The following is a 26,035-nucleotide window of genomic DNA, read 5'->3' on the forward strand; positions in this document are numbered from 1 at the left end:
TCCTTGGGGGAGTTCTTTGACTCCCTAGCTAGGACGGGGCATCGGGATCTTCCTATGAGTAAATACTTCTTTTGATTGTTTTTAAGGGAGAGGGTGGTGCAACCTCTCTGTTCTGCCATGTAGTAGGTGGAGCCCTAATCGCCTTTTTTAAAGATAGACATGAGAGGAGCAACCTGGGAGGAATAGCAAATGGAAGAAATGGAGCCATCTGATTCTTAACTCTCTCCTTTCCATGTGGAAATGACTGAGTGGACAGAGCAGTGTCTGAAAGACTGTTGTGGGAAAGTTTAAATTATGTATGTCATTTTGATCCTCATCCCTTTTCCTTCCCTAGTAGTGGTCTTCAGACAGACTGTGAGAAGCTGCAGCAATGTCTGATTTTGTGGAAAGTGAGGCAGAGGAATCTGAGGAAGAATACAACGATGACGGCGAGGTGGTGCCCCGAGTCACCAAGAAATTTGTGGAAGAGGAGGATGATGGTAAGGGGTTCCAGCCTCGAGCTTCTCCCTGCTGTTGCTAATCTTTGGATGGTTAGATTCTTGCTAATGAGAGGCTCAGACTGAGTCCAGGATTTAATCACACCTGAGGTACCAGCTTGAGAATTTTCAGTCATTCATAAAAAATATTTACTGAGCATGTGTCTGCTGTATGCTCTGTGCCTAGAATTAGAAATACAAAATAAAACCCAGCTATCATAGAGTTAACATTAGTGGGAGGGGAAGAGTCAGTAAACCAATGAGTAAGTACCTATGTAATCTTTTTGGTCTTTTAGAGATCTAAGAATGTTGGTATTTATAACGCTAGTTTCATATTTCTCTGGCCAAACCCAACCATTGTCAACAGAATAGAGCCATGAAATAGCCTTAAAAGCAGGAGGGGAAATAGAAGTTTTATCAAAACAACAATTATGGGTGAAAGAAGGAATATAGCTGCTGAGTTTATAAACTCAGAGGAAAACAACAGTTATTGGTGGCTGTAAAGCCTCCGGTAATGATGGTAAAGAGCCAAAGGAAAATCATCCTAAAGACAGATTGTTATTATAAAAGAAGACCTTCCTCTCCACATACAGCTGCTCTATGTCAGTGATCATGTTTTTGCACATTTAGGTGAGGCAGAGGAGTTAACATAGCAGCCAGGTTGCTAGGCTCAGAACAAAAAGGAAATCTCAGTTCATCTAGTGACCCTGCCCTAACCCCAGTTTGTTTCCCAACTCCATGCCTCAGACATGTTTGCTTTCCAGATGAGGAGGAAGAGGAGGAGAACCTAGATGATCAGGATGAGCAAGGCAACCTGAAAGGCTTTATCAATGACGACGATGACGAAGATGAAGGGGAGGAGGATGAGGGTAGTGATTCTGGCGATTCGGAAGATGACGTTGGCCATAAGAAGAGAAAACGCAGTGAGTGGTGTCTCCTCAGGTCAAGTGAGACTGGGGTGGAAGTTGCAGTGGAGAAGGATAACCATGGGTAACATTTTTATTTCTCTAGCATCTTTTGACGACCGCCTGGAGGATGATGATTTTGACCTCATTGAAGAGAATTTGGGTGTCAAAGTGAAAAGAGGAGTAAGTGTCATTCATTATTGCTGTCACTGGAGGTGAAGAAAAAAGTCCTTGAAATTCAGAACAGTTTGAGGGACATCAGAGAAAAGAAAGTTGCTCAGTTTCACTGTTCTGTCCAAGCTAGCTTTAGATCCCAAATCTGGGTACCTATTAGAGAAAGACCAGAGTATCATTGGTGGGACTTGAGGCTGAAGCTTCACTCCACATGCTCTTTCCCTTATTCCTTGATCGGGGTAACTGGTAGGAAGGTGGGAGAGTGGAAAGCAGGTGTCCTAATGCCTGTCCCCTCAGGCCCTGACAAGGTAAGTTTTTCGCACCCTTAGCAAAAGTATCGTCGTGTCAAAAAAATGTCAGATGACGAGGACGATGATGAGGAGGAATATGGCAAGGAGGAACATGAAAAAGAGGCTATTGCAGAGGAAATCTTTCAAGATGGGGAAGGGGAAGAAGGGCAAGAGGCTGTGGAAGCTCCCCTGGCTCCTCCAGAGGAGGAGGAGGAAGATGATGAAGAGTCAGGTATGTGGCATCAGACAGGGAAGCCAGTGTTTGGGTGAGTGTGAGAATATCCCGGTAACTAGATGTAGGGTGGGAAACCATTCTTCAGTTGCAGCTCCTGGCATTTGACATAGGAAGTTCCTTTTGGGGAATCTCCCTACTTTTTTTTTAATCACTGGCCACTCACACAGTAGAAACTGAATTTATTTAGTCTTGGCTCATCCACTGCTTCTGAACACTGACCCCTCCCTTCCCTACTCAGACATTGACGACTTCATTGTGGATGATGATGGACAGCCTCTGAAAAAACCTAAGTGGCGGAAAAAACTTCCCGGATACACAGATGCGTGAGTGGGGTCTGAAATAGGGTGGTGCTAAAGACTGAGTGGAGTTAGTCAGGAAGAAGAAGGAGGTCAGAGAGCTCTGCCAAAAATGGGATATTCCCAACTCTCAACCATTTTGCCTCCCTGCCTCAAATAACCTTTATGAGGCAGTGGTTTCAGACTGCTCCTAGAAGCCCTGAAAGCACTCTCTGCAGGCTAGTTCCTCTGTTGGTGTGAGGTGGAGTCATACTTCGACAAACTTCCAGCCTTCCTCTCCTACCTGTAGTTCCCTATTTATTCACTTACATATTCTGAGTATAATTTTGTTAGAAGAAAGCTTTTGCTCTAAGGGAATATTAAAATGTGGAAGATGGATCCACCAAGCAGGATATGAACCCATCTGCTCTGTGCTGTTTGATCCCTGTCACTGAATGTGCCAAAATGGACTTTTTATCCTCTAATAAATAAGTTTTCCCACAACAATCCCCCAGCTAAGTCCTTATTCCATGGTGAATACATTTCCTTTATTTACCTTCCTCTTAACCTTAGTTCCCTTGAGTCAAGTAAAGGATATGTAGGGGCTGTATTTCTTTTCTCACCAGAATCTGAGCCCACTGCACCTTGCTCTCACCCACAGGGCACTGCAAGAAGCCCAGGAGATTTTTGGTGTAGACTTTGACTATGACGAATTTGAGAAGTACAATGAGTATGATGAAGAACTGGAGGAAGAATATGAGTATGAGGATGATGAAGCTGAGGGTGAAATCCGAGTGCGCCCCAAGAAGACCACCAAGAAACGTGTGAGTCGTAGGAGCATCTTTGAGATGTATGAGCCCAGTGAGCTGGAAAGCAGCCACCTCACAGATCAGGACAATGAAATCCGAGCCACTGACCTGCCTGAGAGGTTCCAGGTAAGAAACCAGCAACCCATCTGCCATCACCTGCCCTCAGCACCCTTACTACTGGGGTTATAGTGGGGAAACAGTATAGCAACAATCTGACAAAAAGCATATCTAGGAAGTTGGCTTTGAACCCCATCTGACCGTGGTTACAAGGCATCCAGCTCATCAAGGAGGAAAGATTGCCTCTAGCACTGCTTATGGGTATTGAAATGTCTCTTTAGAAAGTCTGTGATATGCCCATTTCTAGCCAGGAGGATGCTCTGGATGCTGTTCTGATGAATGTTAAGATACTGTGCCTGGGAAACACATTTTTGTCCAGAAGTATTGTATGTGTTTTCCTATATGTGATATGAAACAAAGTCTCATTCTATTTTCCTGTCCCCCACAGCTTCGCTCCATCCCAGTCAAGGGGGCTGAAGATGATGAACTAGAAGAAGAAGCTGACTGGATCTACAGGAATGCCTTTGCTACACCAACCATTTCTTTGCAGGTACCTAAAAGATCTTTATGTTTCGACATGAAACAGAAGCTACGTCATCAAAATGAGAAGTTGCTTGACCCTGCCCTAAGTATCTGTATGTTTAGTACAGAACTGTATGTGGGCAAGTGTGTGACAAAAATCTTTCTAGATTTCAGCTGAAAGTATATCCTGTAACATGAAGCAGTGTTGTGTGTAAGACAAAACAAGTAACAGTGGTGTTGCTGTTTCTTTTTTCTATTTACCATAGGAAAGTTGTGATTACCTGGACCGAGGGCAGCCAAGCAGTAGCTTCAGCCGAAAAGGGCCCAGCACAATTCAGAAGATCAAAGAGGCCCTGGGCTTCATGCGAAATCAGCATTTTGAGGTAGCTCCTCAAGTTCCAGTGGCCCATTGGTTAAAATTCAGCGAGGGGACAAAGAAAAGGCTAGCTACCTAAGTCAGGTGGGGAGCCCCCTTCTGTCCTCAGCAGTGCTCACTTGACTTGAAGTGTAAGACCAAAAGAGAGACACTAGTGATCAAGAGAACAATGCTAACTTGTCTGCAGCAGTATCTTCCCCTGTAGGGGACAGCATATATCCTAGATGGGCCTATGAGGAAGGCTAAGCTTCTGACTATTGAATTTCCTGGAGCTGCTTACCCCTCCGGCAAAGTGGATCCTTGCATCTTTTCTCTGGTTGACTACAATCTCCTTGCCACCCTAGGTGCCTTTTATTGCCTTCTACCGAAAAGAATACGTCGAGCCTGAGTTACACATCAATGACCTGTGGAGGGTGTGGCAGTGGGATGAAAAGGTAATGTGGATCCATGTTCCCAAGAACAGTGGGCTGGATTGGGCGCCACCACTACCAGGCCATCCTATACATACCAAGTGGCAGTGCAACACCCTCAATCCTTTCAAGCTTTCCCAGGGTAAGGAACAGACAGCCTTGGATCTCTAAGGCTGAATACCAGTCCTCTCTCCTATCCTGCCCTGTCCTAGTGGACCCAGCTGAGGATCCGCAAAGAGAACCTAACACGACTATTTGAGAAGATGCAGGCTTATCAGTATGAACAAATTTCTGCTGACCCTGATAAACCTCTCGCTGATGGCATCCGTGCTCTGGACACCACTGACATGGAGAGGTAAGGATATCAGGGTTTATTCCAAAAGAGTGAGCCCTCAGATCAAAACTAACCCACTTGGCGCAGCAGACCTCTCCTGTCTGGCCTGCTGCTCCCCTCAGCAGTGTATTTCAGTCAATCCACCTGTTCTGCTCCCCACACTGTCTCTGGTGAATCCTCTCACCCTACCCCACCCCGCATCTCTTTCCTACACCCCACTTCTTGTATGCATAAATAAATAAAAGTAGGACCTCGCCAGTGATGCAGCAGGTTGAGCACAGCGCTGTAAAGCTGTCCACAGCCTCTGCAGTGTGTGTTTGATTCCTGCCCGGTCAGGGAGATTCCCACATGGCACAGCAGACCTCTCCTGTCATGCCCGCTGCTCCCCTCAGCAATGCATTTTGGTCGCCTGCCTGTTCTACTCTCCGCTCTGTCTCTGGTGAATCCTCTCACCCTCCCATGCCGCTGGCCTGTGCCCCAGCTCTTGTATAAAAATAAATAAATAAATAAATAAGCTCGAAGCTATTAAAAAAAAAAACAATAATGATAAGTTTAAAAAAAAGTCTCTTCTGGGCCTCCCCGTTGGCGCAGCGGTTGAGCGCTGGGTTGCGAAGCTGCCCACAGCCTCTGCAGCACCGGTTCTATCCCGGGCTGCTTCCCGGCCACCGGAGGAGGGTCCCACATGGCATGCAGACCTCTCCTGCAGCCCGCTGCTCCCCTCAGCAGTGTGCTTTGGTCCTTCTGCCTGCTCTGCTCCCCGCTCTGGCTCTGGTGAATTCTCTCACCCTCCCACGCTTCTGACTGTACCCAGTGTGTGTGTGTGTGTGTGTGTGTACAAATAAATAAATAAATAAATAAATAAAAATCTTAAAAAAAAAAGTCTCTTCTGATGTGACCTGAAAGGCCTACAGCTGGACGGTGTTATCTGTGCAGGACTGATGTATATTGTTGGAATCACTTTAACAAAAGTGAGTAACAAAAGCAAATGCAAAAACAAACAGAACAGCCCCTTGCCTGAGAAAGCTGTTCACTCATCACTCCAGGCTCTCCCAGTACCTGCTGAGTGCAGGACAAGCATCATGCCACTCTCTGTGCTTACTCACACTGTTCTCTCACCATTGAGGGCCTTACCCTCCATGAAGGCCTTTCTTTCCAAGGGTGGGCCCATAGACCCCTTCTCATGGGCTGTTCCAAAACTTATTTGTAAATAAAATTGGTCTCACCTCCCCCCATCCCCCGAAAAAAAACAATTTGTTAATACATCCAATGGGATTTTTCTGACAAATTCATGATATCTGTTTCGGTATATAAAAGACACTGATTTATTTGCCAATAAGCCAAGAGGACTGAATGTTCTTGTTTGCTGATTTGTACATTTATTCCATGTAGATAAGGCTACAATTATGAGAAAGTAGCTGGTAAGCCTAGAATCAGGGTGGGGTGTGGAAAGAGGAGCAGGAGGAACACGACCTGTGTCAAGGACTTGGAACTTTGCTAGAGATATGCTGCCTCAGTTGCATCTCCCTTTTTGTTTTCACTTCTAACAAATGTCGACCGCCATTTCTGTTTAGAGGATAATCAAGTCATGGTCTGGGCCGTTCTATGTGTCTAATAATTGCGGGGTACATCTACCCATTCTAGTTGGGATCTCGCCTTGTGAGAATTGGTTTTCTTATAGCAGAACTAGGTTACACTCTTCTCTGGTGACATTTGAGGTCTTATATTCCTTCCCTCCAGGCTCAAGGATGTACAGTCAATGGATGAGCTGAAAGATGTCTACAACCATTTCTTGCTTTATTATGGTCGTGATATCCCCAAGATGCAAAATGCTGCCAAGGCCAGTCGAAAGAAGCTGAAGCGTGTCAGGGAAGAGGGAGATGAGGAAGGTGAGTGCTGGAAGAGAAAACTAAGGAGACTTGATGTTTGTGGCACCTCCAGGGATGCCCCGGGATATGCCCTTTGGGGCTTCTCCATATATCAGATCTAAATCAGAGTGACTAGAAACTAGAGCACTAACTTGTGTTTTCTTCTCAGGTGAAGGTGAGGAGGCAGAAGATGAGGAGCAGAGGGGGCCAGAGCTCAAGCAGGCTTCACGGCGAGACATGTACACCATCTGCCAGAGTGCTGGGCTAGGTAACAACTGGCTTTCTAATGACCAGGGCATTCTAACCTTGAGCAAAGGGAGTTGCCTGGTAGTCCCTTGTGGGCGGGAAGAGGACTTAAAGGACAGCTGAGTAAATTGCCAGTACCATTCTAACCACGTTCTTATGACCCACACCCTCCCACAATAGTGGGCTAGCTTATCCCTAAATTCCTAAAGGAACAGGAAAGTCACATGATTGAAAAAAGAGAATCTAGCCTATCTTGGCAAAGTTCTTTTATTATGCTGTGGTTTTCACCATAATTTTTGAGCACAGAAATTACATGGAAAATATCTGAATCATCTGACTCATAATAGCCCACCAGGTATTTAAGGTAATTTCGTTGTTCTATAGGACATCTTGGTCCTGCTCCTCCATGACCCCCTTAAAGTATAGTACCCTGATTACTGCTTCAGACTTGGAGCTGAGAGATTTGTTGGCCCAGCTGTTGCCTTACCTTTCACTCTCCGGTTTCCTTTAGATGGCCTGGCCAAAAAGTTTGGGCTTACTCCTGAGCAATTTGGGGAAAATCTCCGGGACAGCTACCAGCGGCATGAAACAGAGCAGTTTCCTGCAGAGCCATTGGAATTGGCCAAGGATTATATTTGCAGGTAGGACTGCAGTTGGTGGTTGGCAGGAGGAGGATCCTGAAGGCAAAGACACCCTCATCCTGCAGCTCCCCCATTTTCCCCACAGCCAGTTCCCTACACCAGAAGCTGTGCTAGAAGGTGCCCGCTACATGGTAGCCTTGCAGATTGCCCGAGAACCCCTTGTCCGGCAGGTGCTGAGGCAGACTTTTCAAGAGAGAGCCAAGCTAAATATAATCCCCACCAAGAAAGGTAGAAAGGTGAGCTGGGTGATGGGCTTTCATCCAACATGTGGCCCATTTCTCTATCTGATTCAACTGAGTTTCTTGCCTGTATGCCTAGCTGAATTATCTGCCTCAGAGCAGAGCAGTGGACTTTTCTCCTAGAATCAAGCCCCACCTCTGTGTAAGCTGATGATTCCTTCTTGGTGTGTACAGGATGTGGACGAAGCCCACTACGCTTATTCTTTCAAGTACTTAAAGAATAAGCCTGTCAAAGAACTAAGGGATGACCAGTTTCTCAAGATATGCCTGGCTGAAGATGAAGGGCTGCTCACCATTGACATCAGCATAGATATGAAGGGAGTAGAAGGGTAAGCAAAGCTCTGGGCTGGGGGCTCTTTTGGGAGGACCTGATGCGGCGTCTGCTGGAGGCAAAAGTCTCACAAGAATATGAACCACATTTCACAATTGAGCAAGCCATTGTCCCTGCTTCCCCCACAGTAGTCACATCTAGGTGTCACCTTTTCTCCATCCCTGACACTAGTGTTGTCTCTCCTCAGCTATGGCAATGATCAGACATATTTTGAAGAGATCAAACAGTTTTACTACCGAGATGAGTTCAGCCACCAGGTGCAAGAGTGGAACCGGCAGCGCACCATGGCCATTGAGCGAGCGTTGCAGCAGTTCCTCTATGTGCAGATGGCCAAGGAACTCAAGCACAAGCTGATGGCTGAAGCCAAAGAGTATGTGATAAAGGTGAGGACAACCTCATGATTTCAGTCCTGTTGCTTACCCCAACTAGACTGAGAATGAAGGAACCCACTCTTATTGGGGTTTTTTGAGTAATCTGATTCTCAGTGGAGAAGCACCGGGGGCAGCAGAGCACGTTCTGAAAAGGCACGAGACATGGCCTTGGTGATACCAAGACCTCCCCACTTTTCTGTGCCTCTTCCCTCCCACTCCACACCACCCCAGTCTATATACCTTTTCTTTAATTGCTATCCTCTGTGTACTCTTCTGATTCCAAAACCAAAGTACACCTTCAGGTTGTAAGCCTGCCAGGGCTTACAGTGTGCACATGTGAATACAACCTTTTCACATACGTGTGCCTGTGTCTGTTTCCTTAACACACTAGGTGAGTCTGATGGTCATAGAGTGCTATTTCCTCCCCAGGCCTGTAGTCGAAAGCTCTACTACTGGCTGAGGGTGGCACCGTACCGGCCAGATCAACAAGTAGAGGAAGATGATGATTTTATGGATGAGAACCAAGGGAAGGGCATCCGAGTCCTTGGCATCGCTTTCTCCTCTGCCAGGTAATTACCTGTTTCTGCCTGCCTGTCTTCCTAATCTAATCTCATCAATATCCTCTCATTGCTGATTATTGTACTATTCTTTTTCTGTACGACTGTCAGAGATCACCCTGTGTTCTGTGCCCTGGTCAACGGTGAAGGAGAAGTGACAGACTTCCTCCGGCTGCCCCATTTTACCAAACGGCGTACTGCATGGAGAGAGGAAGAACGAGAAAAGAAGGCAAGCAGCTGTGACGGGCTACTGGGCATACATCTTATAGTTCAAGGGGATGGGGCGAGTGATATGTTTATGATCTCAACAAGACCCTTATTATCTCTGACCTAGTTACTAACCCCCCTAGTCTCACTTCCAGGGGCAGTAGATGGCACTCAAGTTCTGGTGCAGAACTGACATCTGGCTTGGGGTCAGTTCCTAAGCCTGTGTGCTTCTGGGAAGTGCCATTACTGCCTCTGTTCTTACCAGCATTTGGGTCAGCCTGTTCCAGGAGCTGAAAGCCACAGAGGCATTAAGCCAATCTTTTCTGTGGTAGCCTTTCAGTGTCTCTCTCTCTGAGGAAAGAGGAATTTGGATTCATCTCATGTATAATTCTGATTTTTTTAATGGAATCTCCCAATTTTGTTGTGAGAGCCCCATTCCAAAAAGTATTTTTTAACAACTACTAAAAAACAAAACGCATGAAACTATGTCCTAAATTACATTTAGTGTCATAAACCAATGTTACCTGAGTTTTAAAAATTGCTTTTTTGCTTTTTTTTTTTTTTTTTTTTTTAAGAAAGATAAATCTCAAAATGGAGATCAGGATTATCCTAACTACTAGGCAGTGGCTTATATAAAAAGTGACACAAGTATGTTTAGTAAACCATAACCAAGTATGATCTTTGAAATATTAACAGATGTGTAATATTCAAACATTGTCCCTTTGTTTAGTATTTTTTTTAGCCTGATGCTTTTTTTTTAAAGATTTATTTATTTATGCATACAAGAACTGGGGTACAGGCCAGAGGTGTGGAGGGTGAGAGGATTCACCAGAGACAGAAAGGGAAACAACAGGCTGATTGACTGAAATACACTTTTGAGGGGAGCAGCGGGCAAGTCAGGAGAGGTCTGCTACACCATGTGGGTTGCTCCCTGGCCGGGATCGAACTTGCGCAGTAATGGCAGCGGACAGCTTCATAGGTTGTGTCTTAACCCCGTGTGCCACCAGGAAGGCCCCCCCTTGGTTAGTATTTATTTAGACAAAGTGTGATGATCATGTCTAACTCAGAGGATCCTGTTTAAAGACGGGCTCTACGAGGCATTTTTATGCAGAAGGCCACCTTTACATAACCCTGCTGGATTTGGGGGAGCACAGAGGGATAGAATCCTACTTATGAAATTACCAAGGGAGTGACATGCAGAATTTCTAGGAAGGAGGAAAGTGACAGCATAATGTGGAGGTTCAGGAACTTAATGGGATGTCACCAGTGAGAACTTTCCTGTGACCTCAATAAGGCAAATGACTTATCTTAATTATGTGCCATGCTCTGTTCTTTTGTAACACTATTGTCTCCCTCACTTTATTATACTCTAGTTTTCAGCAGACGTTAACACCAGAAATGAAATAGACATCAACAAACTATAGAAGAACATCCAGTTGTGTGAAGCACTGGAAATTGTGTCATAAAGAATATAGTAAGGGGCCTCCGCACTGGCGCAGGGGCTGTCCATAGCCTCTGCAGCACTGGTTCAATTCCTGGCCAGCCAGGGAGATGCCCACAGGGCACGGCAGACCTCTCCTATCTCGCTCACTGCTCCCCTCAGCAGTGTTTTCGGTCCGTCTGCCTGTTTTGCTCCCTGCTATATATCTGGTAGTTCTCTTGCCCTCCCGCGCCTCTGACCTACACCCCAGTTCTTGTATAAATTTAAAAAAAAAAAAAAAAAGAATTGTAGTAAAACCTAATTAAGCATCTTTAAGCTAAAGAAGTCTTTGGCTACGTTAGCCTTTTTGAAGGACCCTCGCTGAAAAGAGCATAGGGACCATTTTTTTGTTTTACATGATCAAACCAGAACCAGTGGCTATTACAGGCAGACCAATCTTGATTCACAATAAAAAAAAGAATGTTTTCCTTAAGAGTTCTTTCTTCAGATCTGGCTACAAGTATTACTTGGACCAGATACCCTAACTTTTATTAGTCTCCGGTCTCATCAGTCATCAGGTCTCGAGCTACTTAGGGAGCAACAGACCCATTCAACTTCAGTTTTCTTTCAACCCAGACTCAAGACATGGATACCCTAAAGAAATTTCTTCTGAACAAAAAGCCTCATGTGGTGACAATTGCAGGAGAAAACAGGTAGGAACACCAGGGCATTGCACGAGGCCTGTTTTTAAGTCATCATCCCTTATTGTTCAGCTGGTGTTTGTAACAGCGGGCATGTCCCTGTGTGAAGCCTCAATAATACCCCTATCCCCAGTCCCCATCCCAGCCATGAGACTGTACATCCCTGAGAAGCTATCCCGAAATAGCCCTGACCACCATGACCCCTCATCCCTCCAGGGACGCCCAGATGTTGATTGAGGATGTGAAGCGCATTGTGCATGATCTGGACCAAGGCCAACAGCTTTCCTCTATTGGCGTGGAGCTAGTTGACAATGAGTTGGCCATTCTCTACATGAACAGCAAGAAATCGGAGGTAATGCTGGAGCCCCACCTTCCACTAGGAGAGCTATCAATCCTAGGGAAAAATCCTAGGGGAAAAGGGTTAACAGGGGCACAGGACTGCACCTGTGCACTTACCTTGCCCAGGTTCTCCATTTTGCCAGTCATGGTTCAGATTGGGAGCCCCAGAGATTTTATTATTCCCAGAAAAAGGGACCCACAGGAGACCAGAAGGTGACTTAAGCTTAAAGAGTTGGGTTTCCTCCTGATGTTGGAGCTGAGGAGACTTTATGGCCCTGTTGACCCTTGTTTGACCCTAGGCAGAGTTCCGGGATTACCCTCCAGTGTTGAGACAGGCCGTCTCCCTGGCCCGACGTATACAGGATCCTTTGATTGAGTTTGCCCAGGTGTGCAGCTCTGATGAAGACATCCTGTGTCTCAAGTTTCACCCCTTGCAGGTAAGTAGTATTTGACTGGCAGTCCTAAGTGGGCATAATGGCACAGTAACCTTATCCCTGCCTGCTATATGTTAACAGGAACACGTGGTGAAAGAGGAGCTGCTCAACGCCTTGTACTGTGAATTTATCAACCGAGTCAATGAAGTTGGGGTTGATGTCAATCGTGCCATTGCCCACCCTTACAGCCAGGCCTTAATCCAATATGTCTGTGGTCTAGGACCTCGAAAAGGGACCCATCTCTTGAAGGTAGGATCGGGTTGAATCAGAAATAAGAAAAATTTTCATTTCATTGAGCCTTTACATTATGTCAGTGTGATTTGACAAAATGTCCAGGGTCAGAGAGGTAAAGTGGCTTGTGCAGAGTCATCCAGCCAGTGAGAGTTAAAGTTAGACTTCAGACTCAGGTTGTGGCAGCTATGCTTTTCACTACTGTACTGTCTGAGGCTCATGGTAAAGATAGCCTTACGCCATGATTTAAACAGATGAAGAAGAATGAGAGGATGCTAGACAGAAACTTCAGGAAGAGAAAGGATTCCAATCAGAGAGGGGTCATACAAGGATTGTCAAAAGTATCGATAATACTTTTTCCTTTTTTTTTTAGTTTTTATTTATGCATACAAGAACTGGGGTGTACGGGGTGGGGAGGGGTGAGAGGATTCACCAGAGACAGAGTGGGGAGCAAAACAGGCAGATAGACTGAAATACACTGATGAGGGGAGCAGGCAGCGGGCGAGACAGGAGAGGCCCGCTGTGCCATGTGGGTAGCTCCCTAGCTGGGGATCGAACTCATGCTGCAGTGACTGCAGATTGCTTCATAGTGCTGCTTAACCCCTTGCGCCACCAGGGAGGCCCCAATATTCTTTTTTTTTTTTTTTTAATAGAGGCTTTTTTTTTACTTATTTATTTGTTTGTTTGTTTGTTTATACATGCACTGGGTACAGTCAGAAGCGCGGGAGGGTGAGAGAAGTCACCAGAGCCAGAGCAGGGAGCAGAGCAGGCAGAAGGACCGAAGCACACTGCTGAGGGGAGCAGCGGGCGGCAGGAGAGGTCTGCGCGCCATGTGGGACCCTCCTCCGGTGGCTGGGGAGCAGCCGGGGATCGAACCGGTGCTGCAGAGGCCGCGGGCAGCTTTGCAACCCAGCGCTCAACCGCTGCGCCACCAGGGAGGCCCCCAATATTCTTTTTCTTAGCATGTATGGTGGGTACTTCAATGTCCATTTTATCATTAACTTTTAAGCTCAGTATTAGGTATAGTTATTTTTGGTAAACATGTATAGTTTATTAAAAATAATTTTTAGGGCCTCCCCGGTGGCGCAGTGGTTGAGCACTGGGTTGCAAAGCTGCCCGCAGCCTCTGCAGCACTGGTTCGATCCCCGGCCGCCAGGAGAGGGTCCCACATGGCGCGCAGACCTCTCCTGCTGCCCGCTGCTCCCCTCAGCAGTGTACCTCATCAGTCTGCCTGTTCTCTTCTCTGCTCTGGTTCTGGTGAATTCTCTCATCCTCCCACACTTCTGACTGTACCCAGTGTTTGTATAAATAAATAAATAAATCTTTAATAATAATAATTTTTAGATCCAGAAAGTATGGTGTAGTACTCAATTAGATATTGGGGCCTGGTACCAGAGTTTCCATCATGGAAGGCTTTCCAGAAATCTGAAAGCAGGCTGGAATGTGGGGACTTCCTACTGCTTTGACTCACTCCAGGCCTCTCCCCTAGATCCTGAAGCAGAACAACACCAGACTCGAGAGCCGGACCCAGCTGGTCACCATGTGCCACATGGGTCCCAAAGTCTTCATGAATTGTGCTGGCTTCCTTAAGATCGACACTGCCTCCCTGGGGGACAGGTGATACCCTCTGCCTGGGTGGGCCAAGAGGAATTTTCCTTAGGTTTCACTTTGGGATTCAGGGGATTAGGGCTGTCTCAAAGGGCCACAAACTATTTAAATTAGGAAATGTTTTAAAGTAAAATGCAGGAACCTTTATTTGGTCAAGAGCCTCTGACCTATGGAAAAGATCAGTTCAACTCTGCAAAGCTTTTTTTGTGTGAGAAAAAGAACCAACTTAGTTTAAACATTTAGGGCAGAAAACACAAGACTTCATTCAATAAGAAAAAACTTTTCTGTTACTTTGGTTTGTTGTGGCAAGGTAAGGGTGGGAATAGTGGGAGTAATGAGAAAAGAAATGTGGGGTATAAGGAGATAGGAAGGGGGAAAGATTTTTAATATGTTTTGAGATGATGTTATTGAGAGAAAGTTATATTCACTTCAACTTTGCACTTCACTATTGACCTCTTCCTCTCCAGAAGTTATCAACTCAGTCTTTGGAGGATCTTTTCCACGGGCACATAGCTGCTCATTCAGTAATGGAAATCAGTGGGGAAATAGGCTTCAAGTTCTAAAACTTCATTTTCCACCCAGCTTTGCTGTAACACTCCACGAATAACATAGGTCCATGTGAGTGCACGGGCAAGACCAGCCTGGGAAGGCTTTATGGGGGAAAATAGCTGTCAGCAAATTCTCAAAGGTCTTTTTCCCCCTGCTTGTTTTATTATAAGACTCATACATTCATGATATAAAATTCAACATACAGAAATATTATGCAGAAAGTGGAAGTGTCCCCCATAATCCCACCCCCCAGAGATAACTACCATAACAATTTGATGTATACTACAACTTTTTTAAATTTTATTTTTTGCTATGCATTTACTAACTACCCATTTACTACAAAAAATGGGATCATATGATTCATAGTGTTTTGCAGTGCATTTTTCACTTATCAATATATCGTGGCCATCTTTCCATGTCAGCACACGTAGATCTACGTCATTCTTTTTAATTGACTGTATGGTATTCCATTGTATGGAAGTACCCTAATTTATTTAACTAGTTCCCCATTGGTGAACAGTTGGGTTGTTACCAGAAGTATCTCGTTCTATATCCTGCCCCTTTTCTGCCTTTCCTCTAGCACTGACTCATACATTGAAGTCCTTGATGGCTCCCGAGTCCATCCAGAGACCTACGAATGGGCCAGGAAAATGGCAGTGGATGCTCTGGAATATGATGAATCAGCTGAGGATGCCAACCCTGCAGGAGCCCTTGAAGAGATCTTAGAAAACCCAGAGAGACTCAAGGACCTAGACCTTGATGCCTTTGCAGAAGAACTGGAGAGGCAGGTGGGTGACAGTGTAAAAGGCCTGACACAGAAGCCATCCCTAGTGGCTTAGTAGGGAGAAGACACAGGCAGCATGTCTCTAGAGAAAGCCCCAATACTGCTGGTGTGGGAGATCTGAGCCTCTCTTTTCCTGTCCATGCTGTGCCAGGTTTCTCAAGGAAGTTTTCCATCTGCTTAAGAGGCCAAGGAGTCTGAGAGACTACTCTAGTTATTGCAAGCAGCGGGAGGGCATAGGAGGGTCAGTAGCAGAGTTTCCTTCTGGGCCCTTTTTCCTCCTTTCCAACAGTGTGTTTTACAAATTGGAGTTCTATGATGCATTTTTGTTATAGAAGAGTGTTACATGCAAAGAAGTTTGAAAATTTCCTTTAGTAAATATTTAGGGGGAAAATAGCCCTGACAGGAGCCAGCGGACCTACTCCTTTTATTGAAACACCTCATGACTCGGGCTGGGGAGAGGTTTCAAGGCTCTTCTAATGGGCTTCTTCCCCAGGGCTATGGTGACAAACACATCACCCTGTACGACATCCGGGCGGAGCTGAGCTGTCGGTATAAAGACCTCCGGACGGCCTACCGCTCTCCCAACACAGAGGAAATTTTCAATATGTTAACCAAAGAAACACCAGAGACCTTCTACATTGGTAAATTCTGAATCTGTTTTTAAGTTGGTGGAGGATATGTAGAGGTGGAGGGTACATTTACTGTAACAGTCACACCAGGCAGTAATTGCAACAGAATGAGTCAGGTTTGTATTGGGAGTTTTTTTGAAAAGATAATAGAGCTCTGGACTGGAAGTCAAAGCTGAATTCAAGGTGAAATTATTTGTTGAACCTGCTGCAGAATCCTCTTGTATGTCTCTTTTCCCCATCATTAAATCAGAGGAAAAGCTCCCTTCCCAATGATGTGAAGGAAATCAGTGGAGAGTCACATCTCCAATACTTGTAGCTTCTTCCTCATTCTTTTCCCTGCTCTGTCCTCCTCTCGCCCTTCTTCCAGGAAAACTCATCATCTGCAACGTCACTGGCATTGCTCACAGGCGTCCACAGGGTGAGAGCTATGATCAGGCAATCCGCAATGACGAGACAGGGCTATGGCAATGCCCCTTCTGTCAGCAGGACAATTTCCCTGAACTCAGTGAGGTATGTGCTACAGTGTTACCATGGTCGGTAATCTTTTTAATCGATGGTCTCAGTGCCCTAGAAAAGAGTTAGGTCATGCTCTTACACAAAGAAGGTAAATACACAAAGAAGGAAGAGGGCTAAAACACGTATAGGTCTAAAGTGAAGTCCATCTGTATGTCTGTCAGGAATTATCTGCATGCTTGCTTTTATTCTGGCTCATTCCCTGGTGATCGAGCTCAAACGTTTTAGAGACATGCGGACATACATTTCTCACCTAGGGAGTCGGAACAGGGTCCCTATATATTCTAGTTAGAAGATATCTATAGGCTCCCTTTTTCATTCTCACATTTTAATTTTTCCCACATTCTAGACATCGTCCTTTCTGATGGTCAGAAATCATTAAAGCTACCCTTTAAGATTTTTCTTGGTTTTCCAAATGTTGTTATGAAGACTGAAAGAAACCCTTTTTCCACTTTACCCACTAAAAGAAGCTGATGCTATTTGTTCAGAATATAAGAAAGCTTGAGGGGCTCCCAGATCATTGAAATGAGTTATTCCAAGGAGAGTGACACAGATATACCCACTGGTCAGAACAAAACGATAGTGTGGAGCCTCATTTGCTGCTGGAGGGACACACAGATTAAATTAACATAAAAGATGGTATCGATGACCTGTGGTGTTATCAGTTATGAGTCAAGGAACGTTGGGAATGTTCAAATTCAGTGTTGTTGGGTGACTGAGTCATTGGGTTTTCACACATCATACCAGATGTCTGTGGTAAGATAAATTGCATGTGTGATCTCCATAATCTTAATGATCAAGCTCCTCTCTTAATGCTCTCTTCAGGTCTGGAACCACTTTGATAGTGGTTCATGCCCAGGCCAGGCCATCGGTGTCAAAACACGGCTAGACAATGGTGTCACCGGCTTCATCCCCACCAAATTCCTCAGTGACAAAGTGGTAAAGCGGCCAGAGGAACGAGTGAAGGTAGTTGAATAACTGGACTAAAGGATTGAGAGCAGTTTTTAGCTGCCCAAGTCCAACTCTCTTCAATTTTGAATTTTCCCCAGTTAGGGCCAGTTCCCAGTGACTGCTGGTGGGGAGAATTTCAGGGAGGATTTATAATCAGTGAAAGAAGCCGGGATGAGAAGCATCTAAATGAGTAGCAGCTTTTGTTCACTGCCTTTGTGAAATTTCATCACGGTATCAGCCCTTTGCTAGAGGGCTCTCTTCCTGTGTGGTAAGCTGTGGTTCAGCCCAGCAGGCAGGAAGCAGAGCCCAGCATTACATGCTGTGAACCAGAAAAGCTAAGCTCCCTTTCTGTTCTAGTGTTGTGCTGTAGCTACCATTTATCATGAAGCCTGTAGATACCAACACTTGGCATTTATGATATATTGTTTCCAATCTCACAACCTGATAGGAAAAGAAACCTTACCTTCGTATTTTCAGGGAAATCCAGGTGCCTTTTCAAGGTATCATTTAGTGAATGCCAGCTCTGCCAAATTTTCTGGGTTTTTTTTTTTTTGTTTGTTTGTTTTTAAGATTTATTTAATTAGGACCTCCCAGGTGGCATAAGGATTAAGACACAACCTGTATGAAACTGTCCACAGCCTCTGCAGCATGAGTTTGATCCCTGGCAGCCAGGGAGCAACCCACATGGCACAGTAGACTTCTGACTCACCAGCTGCTCCCCTCAGCCGTGCACTTCGGTCGATCTGCCTGTTCTGTTCCCCGCTCTGTCTCTGGTGAACCTCTCACACACACACCCCCAACACACACACACACACACCCCTCTGGTCTGTACCCCAGCTCTTGTATGTATAATAAATCTTTAAAAAAAAAAAGATTTATTTATGCATACAAGAACTGGGGTACAGGCCAGAGGTGCGGGGGATGAGAGGATTCACCAGAGACAGTGGGGAGCAGAACAGGTGGATTTATCGAATATACTGCTGAGGGGAGCAGCGGGCAAGCCAGGAGAGGTCTGCTGTGCCATGTGGGTAGCTCCCTGGCTGGGGATCAAACTCATACTGTGGCTAGCTTCATAGGTTGTCTCTCAACCCCTTGTGCCACCAGGGAGGCCCGCTCTGATTTTTTTTTTTTTTTTAAAGATTTATTTTTATTTGTTTATGGGGTGTAGACCAGAGAGGTGCGGGGGGCGGAAGTGTCAAAGGATTCACCAGAGACAGAGTGGGGAGCAGAACAGGCAGATTTTTTTTTTTTTTTAAGATTCATTTATTTATACAAGAGCTGGGGGTACAGGCCAGTGGTGTGGGAAGGTGAGAGGATTCACCAAAGTGGGGAAGCAGAACAGGCAGACGGGCCAAAAACATTGCTGAGGGGAGCAGCGGGAGAGGCAGGAGAGGTCTGCCGCACCATGTGGGTCTCTCCCTGGCCGGCCTAGAATCAAACCCACGCTACCAAGGCTGCAGACAGCTTCACAGTGCTATGCTCAACCTGCTGCGCCACTGGGGAGGCCCAGAACAGGCAGATCTACTGAAACATACTGCTGAGGGGAGCAGCAGGCGAGACAGGAGAGGTCTGCTACACCATGTGGGTCACCTCCCTGGCCGGAGATCATGCTGCAGTGGCTGGTGATGGTTTGATAGCGCTGCAACTTTAATCCCTGTGCCACCAGGGAGGCCCCAAATTCTCTGATTTTTTTTTTTTTTTGTAAGACTTTATGCATACAAGAGCTGTGGTGCAGGCCAGAGATGTGGGAGGTTGGTGGACTCACCAGAGACAGAGTGGGGAGCAGAACAGGCTGATGTGCTAAAATACACTGCTGAGGGTAGCAGCGGGCAAGATATGAGAGGTCTGCTGGGCCAAGGCCAGGGATTAAACTCATGCTGCTTTGGCTGTGGCTAGCTTCATAGTGTGGTGTATTAACCCCTTGCGCCACCAGAGAGGCCCCTTTGAATCTTAAGTGCTGTGAACCCCTGAGAACTGTGGACTCAGGAAGGCTAGGGAAAGACATCTTGTTAAGTGAAGCAAGGAGATTTTCTAAAGGAAAGTCATGGGAGTAACTAACTAACTATTGCCACTGTTTAGACAGAAGGGTTTGCATCAGGGGTGAGTTCAAAAAATTACTATTTTGCTTTCCCTCCAAACCTCCAGAAAGAGCAGCCAGATGCTGATTGCTCCCTGGGGGCAGTTATCAGGCAACTTTATAGAAAAGAGTAGTGCCGATGGTAGGGTAAGTCCCAGTAGACTATAGTTGGTTTTCATGCCTAGGGTGGGAGACATCAGTGGGGGTGCCACCTGCAGTCTGTAGGTAAGTCTCAAGTCCGAATTTCTAATCGGCTGGCTGACTTTGGGCAAGTGACTCCACCTTTCTGCCTGGACTTTGGTTTCTCATATAAAATAGGGCATCGGGCTAGATCATCTTTGTCCCTTCCAGCTCAAATGTTCTGTGGATCTAGGTGGGAATGACTGTTCACTGCCGTATCATGAAGATTGACATCGAGAAGTTTAGCGCAGATCTGACCTGCCGCACCTCAGATCTCATGGACAGGAACAATGAGTGGAAGCTGCCCAAGGATACCTACTATGATTTTGATGCCGAAGCAGCAGACCACAAGCAGGAGGAGGACATGAAGCGGAAGCAGCAGCGGACCAGTGAGTCTGCCCACCTCCATGCCTGTGCACCCCAACCTTGCCAGCTCTCCCTCTGTAGAATGTGTGTGCTCAAGGCTGTATCCCTGCTCAGCCTCTTGGTGGAGGCACATACTCTTTTTTGAGGTGCTGAGGCCCATAGACATCATGAAAGGGAATCATTGGCAGAACTGAAAGCCAGGGTGTCCTTGGGTCACATTTTCTTGACTAAAGAACTTGTGACTCTCAACACCCTAGGAAACCAGGTTACCACATTCTTCACATCAGAGAATCCAGCCCCAGAGAGGGTGAAAGAGTCGCAGGATTTGATAGAGGGTCAGAAATTAAGCCATGGTTTATGTCATTGCCGTCAGCTCCTATCACCTAACCTGTACTTCTTTCCTGCCCTTTTCAGCATACATCAAGCGAGTGATCGCACACCCATCCTTCCATAATATAAATTTCAAGCAAGCAGAAAAGATGATGGAGACCATGGACCAGGGTGATGTGATCATTCGACCGAGCAGCAAGGGGGAGAATCACCTAACCGTGACCTGGAAGGTCAGTGACGGTATCTACCAGCATGTGGACGTACGGGAAGAGGGCAAGGAAAATGCCTTCAGCCTGGGAGCCACCCTATGGATCAACAGTGAGGTGAGAGGCAGCCCCTGCCCACTTTCCATCCTCAGGCCTTCCAGAAACAAGCCATTTCTGACTGCTTTCACCTGACGGTAGTAACTTGTATGCATTGCATATGTTTTAGCTACACTAGCAAGGAAGCTGGAAGTTATTTATGAAATGAGTCGTTTGATAACAATTTTGTTTATTTTGCCCCTCTTTGCTTCTCCTCCAAATTTTAAAATACACTCCTTAGAGCCAGTTAAGGAAGAGGAGAAATGCACACACAGGTACACATGAAGCACATCAAGTTTTTCTGGCCTGTTTCCAGTGGGCATAAATTTGGGAAGTTCCCTACTGTTCTCAGCACCAAGGAAGAATTGAGGTTATAATTTAAAGTATTTTGTTCCCTATAAGATAATAAATTAGGGGAGCCTCCCTGATGGCGCGAGGGGTTAAGTCGCAGCACTATCAAGCTGTCGGCAGCCACTGCAGCAGGAGTTCGATTCCCGGCCAGGGAGCCAATCCACATGGTGCAGCAGACCTCTGCTGTCTCACCTGCTGCTCCTCTCAGCAGTGTATTTCAGTAGATCTGCCTGCTCTGCTCCCCACTCTGTCTCTGGTTAATCTTCTCACCCCCTACACCTATGGCCTGCACCCTAGTTCTTATATGCATAAATAAATACATCTTTTTTATAAAAAAAAAAGGTAATAAATTAGAACATAATTCAAACAGATCAATCAGTTGGGGGGACTTTGCAATGGAGTGAGGCTACAGCAGGATTCTATTTCAGGTAAATTTTAAGTCATATCCAGGAATCTCAGCTCTGGACAAGACGTGGGTCTTTACCTTACTTACTCCCATAGGAATTTGAAGACTTGGATGAGATTGTTGCCCGATATGTCCAACCCATGGCATCCTTTGCCCGGGACCTTCTGAACCACAAGTATTATCAGGACTGCAGTGGTGGGGACCGTAAGGTAAGCCCAGGGCCCTGCAAGGAAGGACATCTCTTGGTCACTTAGGGGTGTATGGTTTTGGATGCTAAGCTGGTGAAGCAAGTGCACGTCATGTGTGCCCCAGACATTGTCTACCAAGCATGCTACTATCCCAATCTTTCCCCATTATTCTACCCCCAGAAATTAGAGGAGCTGCTCATCAAAACTAAGAAGGAGAAACCCACCTTCATCCCTTATTTCATCTGTGCCTGCAAGGAACTGCCCGGCAAGTTCCTGCTGGGATACCAGCCCCGGGGTAAGCCCAGGTGAGCACTAGTGCTGAAAAAGTGCTGGATTCCACAGAGATGGTAGCAGGGGCGTTAGAGGTCCCCGGAACAATACTCTCTCTGGGTCTGCTTGACTGCTCTTGTCTGTTTAGAACAGAAGTGGAGATTGGAGATGTGGGAAAGAGTGATAATTCAGAGGCAAAAGGCAGAGATTTACTAAGAAAGGCGCTGTCGTCAATCCTGTGAAAAGGAGTTCCCCGCACCTCTTCTCTCCTCCAGGGAGTGGTGGAAATCACCAGACACTCTCATCATGTGGGCGGAGATGGGGCCAGCACTCCAGTGTCTCCTCTCCCCTCTGCTTCGCCCTCACGGGGGCTTTCAGCACATGGAGGGGCACTGTTATGTAGCATGCTGGCTTCTGCCTGTGAGTTAGGGCTGGGCCAGGACAGCATCTCTTCTACCTCCATCATCCTGATCTACTATTTTCTATGTACGACCGGCCTTCCTATGTCCTCCTTTATCTGGGTCTCTGCAATGCTCACAAATTCCAGTTTCCTTAGACTTGCTTTCTTTGTGCCTGTCACCCAGGCTGATAACCATCCCTATCTCTCTGCCCCCGTTCTCTCTCTGGCCCTTGGCCAAGGCCTTTGTATTTCTGCTCTTATCCCAATGCTGCCTGCATATGATGGCATCTCTTAGACTATATTAGGACCCATTGGCCAGATGACAAGCAGCGCTAGACTCTGCACCCCACACCATCTTGGGCACATCTAGAATATTGTGCTCATTTCTGAGAATCCTTTTCTGACTCACCAATATGTATCCAGAAGATGGCAGTCAGGGCAGGGGTGGAGAGTTGTCCCCTGAGGAACAATTGACAATTGAGCAAACGGGAAGACCTTTAACCAGGAGCTGAGCAACACAATACAGCTTCCCTTTGAAAAAGGGGTACAGACTCCTTGTGTTGCAGAATATATAACATTTGAGAAGATTTAAGAAGCAGGTGTAATATAAATGAGAATTTTGCCATATTTAGTATTGTTTGTAGGCTGTTGTTAGCTGTCCTTTACTGAGCACAGCCTTGTTTTAGGCGTTGCTGTGTTCTGTGTGTACTTAATTTCTCACATCCATCTATAGACTTGAGTTCTGTTATCCTCATTTTACCTGTGAAGCTGAGATTCAGGTTTAGTGATTTGGCACAGTGTCACATAGTGGTGAGTGGCAAAGCCAAGAGGAACTAGAACTGGGTCTGAACTCAGGCCATCCTCTTAGCCACTCTCTGTTCTGCAGTGTTGAATAGGGTAGACTAACACCTTCCAGGGGCACTTCCCAATTCTAGCTCAAGGGGCCTTATGTTTTGCTGCCCCCGGGAGACCCTTTAACCCTGATATTGTATGACCTCAGTCTCACATGTACCTGTAGTGTGTTCCCATCGTGAAGAGCCCAGAATGGTAGCCCAGCACCAGTAAGCCTTCCTCCAGCAGCCTGTACATGGCACGGCAGGAGCTGCTGACTCCTGGCGTTGGCTGGGGACACTCAGTCAGAGAGCATCTTCCTTTTCTGAGTCAGGGACTGGCTGGCTCCTCGCCTTTCCCCAGGCACCCTATATGGCTACTGCATAGAGTGAAGCTCTGTTCTAGTCACTCTCACAGCTAGACCCACAGGGTATCTGATGCCCATTTCCTTCCAAAATCTCAGGATAGAATATGTAACGGTGACTCCTGAAGGATTCCGGTACCGGGGCCAAATCTTCCCAACTGTAAATGGACTTTTCAGATGGTTTAAGGATCATTACCAGGATCCTGTACCAGGTAAGTGCTGCTCTCCCTGACTTCTGGGGTATAGTTGGGAAGACACCAAAAGGCCCAAGGCAAGGTAATCCCAGGCCTTCTGTGGGAGGCAGTTGCCACAGCTGGCTCACTCATTCTCTTAAATTCTCAGCATTAGGGAGCTTGTGCAGTTTCCCTTCCTCAGTATCCATCTCATTACTTCCTTCAACCTCCTAATTGGAAACCCAAAGTAGGCTTCTGGTGGGACATAACCAACTCTGGCCATTTCGTACAGGCATCACCCCCAGTAGCAGCAGCAGAACCAGGACACCTGCTTCTATCAATGCTACTCCAGCCAACATCAATCTTGCTGGTGAGGAGCTCATACCAGGGACTGTTGTTCAGAGGGTGGAACTAGAAAGACCGTCTCCTTTAATGTGCCCATCCTTCCCTGTGTGCTTACAGACCTGACACGGGCTGTGAACGCTTTGCCCCAGAACATGACCTCGCAGATGTTCAGTGCCATTGCTGCTGTGACAGGCCAAGGACAGAACCCTAACACCACCCCAGCCCAGTGGGCCTCCAGCCAGTATGGCTATGGCGGCAGTGGAGGGGGTAGCAGTGCTTACCACGTACGTTGCTTGTCGGGGCAGGGTGGGAGGCGGCGGGAGGTAAAAAGGGAACAGTCCTCTCTTCCCAGCCCATGTCCACCCCACTATGCTCTGGCAGTGCCCACCACAGAGGACTTCACATACACAATCAGGGCTGCCATGCCCTTGGGCACCATCTCCCACAGATGTTCCTTTCCCTTGGACCTGCCTGAGGGGGCAGGGAATAAGACCTTTCTACAGAGTCTTTTGGGGTCTTTGGAGCCCTAACCCACTAAAATCCTCGAGTGGACAGGGCTAGTAGGCTCTGTTGTGCCAGGTCTCATCCCACTGGCCTCCCTTTATGCTCAGAACCACACACTGTCAGGGAGTTCAGCCAGAAAACTCTGCTGGACCCAAATTTTGAATTTGCCAGAAATTCACATCATGGCCAGATAAGCCCAGAAGCAATCCCCATTTAACTGTTCACCCATCTCCAGGTGTTCCCAACGCCAGCCCAGCAGCCAGTGGCCACCCCACTAATGACTCCCAGCTACTCCTACACCACCCCAAGCCAACCCATCACCACACCCCAGTACCACCAGCTCCAGGCCAGCACCACCCCGCAATCTGCCCAGGCCCAGCCCCAACCCTCCTCCAGCTCCCGGCAACGGCAGCAACAGCCAAAGTAAGTATATTTATGGGGCTCAAAACAGGTTCTTAGTGGGCGCAAGTTGTCAGAAGACCACGGGGCTTAGCATAGGTGGGGGCTCTGGATCTTCTGAGAGTCACAATCCAGGGGCTGTCCCTAGGACGAATGCTTTCTGGGGGAAGATGGAAGACAGCAGTGTGGCAGCAGGCCCACCCAGCGAGAGGGGCTGCTGCCCATAGGTGTGAGGGCCACTGCTACAGGGGTGGGTACTTAACAATTACTGGTGGGAAGGCTTTCTTCTGGTAAACCCCTGGAGAGTCCCTATCTCAAAGACCTCCCTTCCAGGTCCAACAGCCACGCAGCCATCGACTGGGGGAAAATGGCAGAACAGTGGCTGCAGGAGAAGGAGGCAGAACGGCGGAAACAGAAGCAGCGGCTGACGCCTCGGCCCTCCCCCAGCCCCATGATCGAGAGCACCCCCATGTCCATTGCTGGCGATGCCACCCCACTCCTGGACGAGATGGATCGGTAGGGGTCTTGCTTCTAGGACTCTGGTCACCTCTGTGGCTGGGAGAGGCCCGGCCACCCACTGCCTCACTCCCTGCCCCTCCCTTTCTGTCCATAAAGTGGAGTGAATTGACGTTCTCTGGTAGTCGGCCTGGATGGGTGACAGGCTAGATGGCCTTTCGAACTCAAGCTCAGTTTACACTAGGCGACAATTCTCCCGCTCTGGGTCCTCACCGGCTGCCTGTCCTGGGACCAGGCTGAGAGGGGAGTGTGACAGGGAGGAAGGAGAGAGAAATGAAAATGAGAGTGGAACTGTTTTGTATTTTACTCCCTACAAGCCATTTTGAGCTTCTGCCCTCACCTGACTTTGGGCTGTAACAGGGGCACCAAGCTCAGCACAATGAGTCTCCCCCGACTCCTGTGGGGAGAGGGATGCTATTTATTCAGTTAGGGGCAGGAGGGAGAGGAGGGAAAGTATTTCTGATCCTGATGCCAACAGCTTGGGTGGCTGTCAAAGCAGGACAAAGGGGACAAAGGGGAGCAGTGCTAACCTGCCCAGCCCCCATCTGACCACT

At 47.0% G+C, this 26,035-nt stretch overlaps 1 protein-coding gene across 1 annotated transcript; it reads left to right on the forward strand.

The window, feature by feature from the left end:
• Positions 1–370: 370 nt before the first annotated feature.
• Positions 371–25,485, forward strand: SUPT6H (SPT6 homolog, histone chaperone and transcription elongation factor; the record flags this gene model as incomplete). The annotated part of the gene is made up of 36 exons (XM_084239055.1): positions 371–479; positions 1,241–1,399; positions 1,488–1,564; positions 1,885–2,077; positions 2,319–2,403; positions 3,017–3,290; positions 3,670–3,771; positions 4,010–4,126; positions 4,464–4,553; positions 4,742–4,884; positions 6,601–6,749; positions 6,898–6,996; positions 7,486–7,615; positions 7,701–7,851; positions 8,029–8,183; positions 8,373–8,568; positions 8,986–9,125; positions 9,225–9,342; positions 11,377–11,453; positions 11,658–11,793; positions 12,080–12,217; positions 12,296–12,463; positions 13,935–14,062; positions 15,183–15,390; positions 15,880–16,027; positions 16,383–16,525; positions 17,354–17,494; positions 19,930–20,125; positions 20,517–20,755; positions 21,587–21,700; positions 21,860–21,984; positions 23,644–23,756; positions 24,010–24,087; positions 24,180–24,346; positions 24,802–24,989; positions 25,299–25,485. 36 exons carry the CDS (start codon positions 371–373, stop codon positions 25,483–25,485), a joined length of 5,181 nt encoding a protein of 1,726 aa, XP_084095181.1.
• Between the last annotated feature and the right edge of the window lie 550 nt (positions 25,486–26,035).

The sequence above is a fragment of the Talpa europaea genome, assembly GCF_964194135.1.
Source record: "Talpa europaea genome assembly, chromosome: 7".
In the NCBI taxonomy this organism is placed as follows: Eukaryota; Metazoa; Chordata; class Mammalia; order Eulipotyphla; family Talpidae; genus Talpa; species Talpa europaea.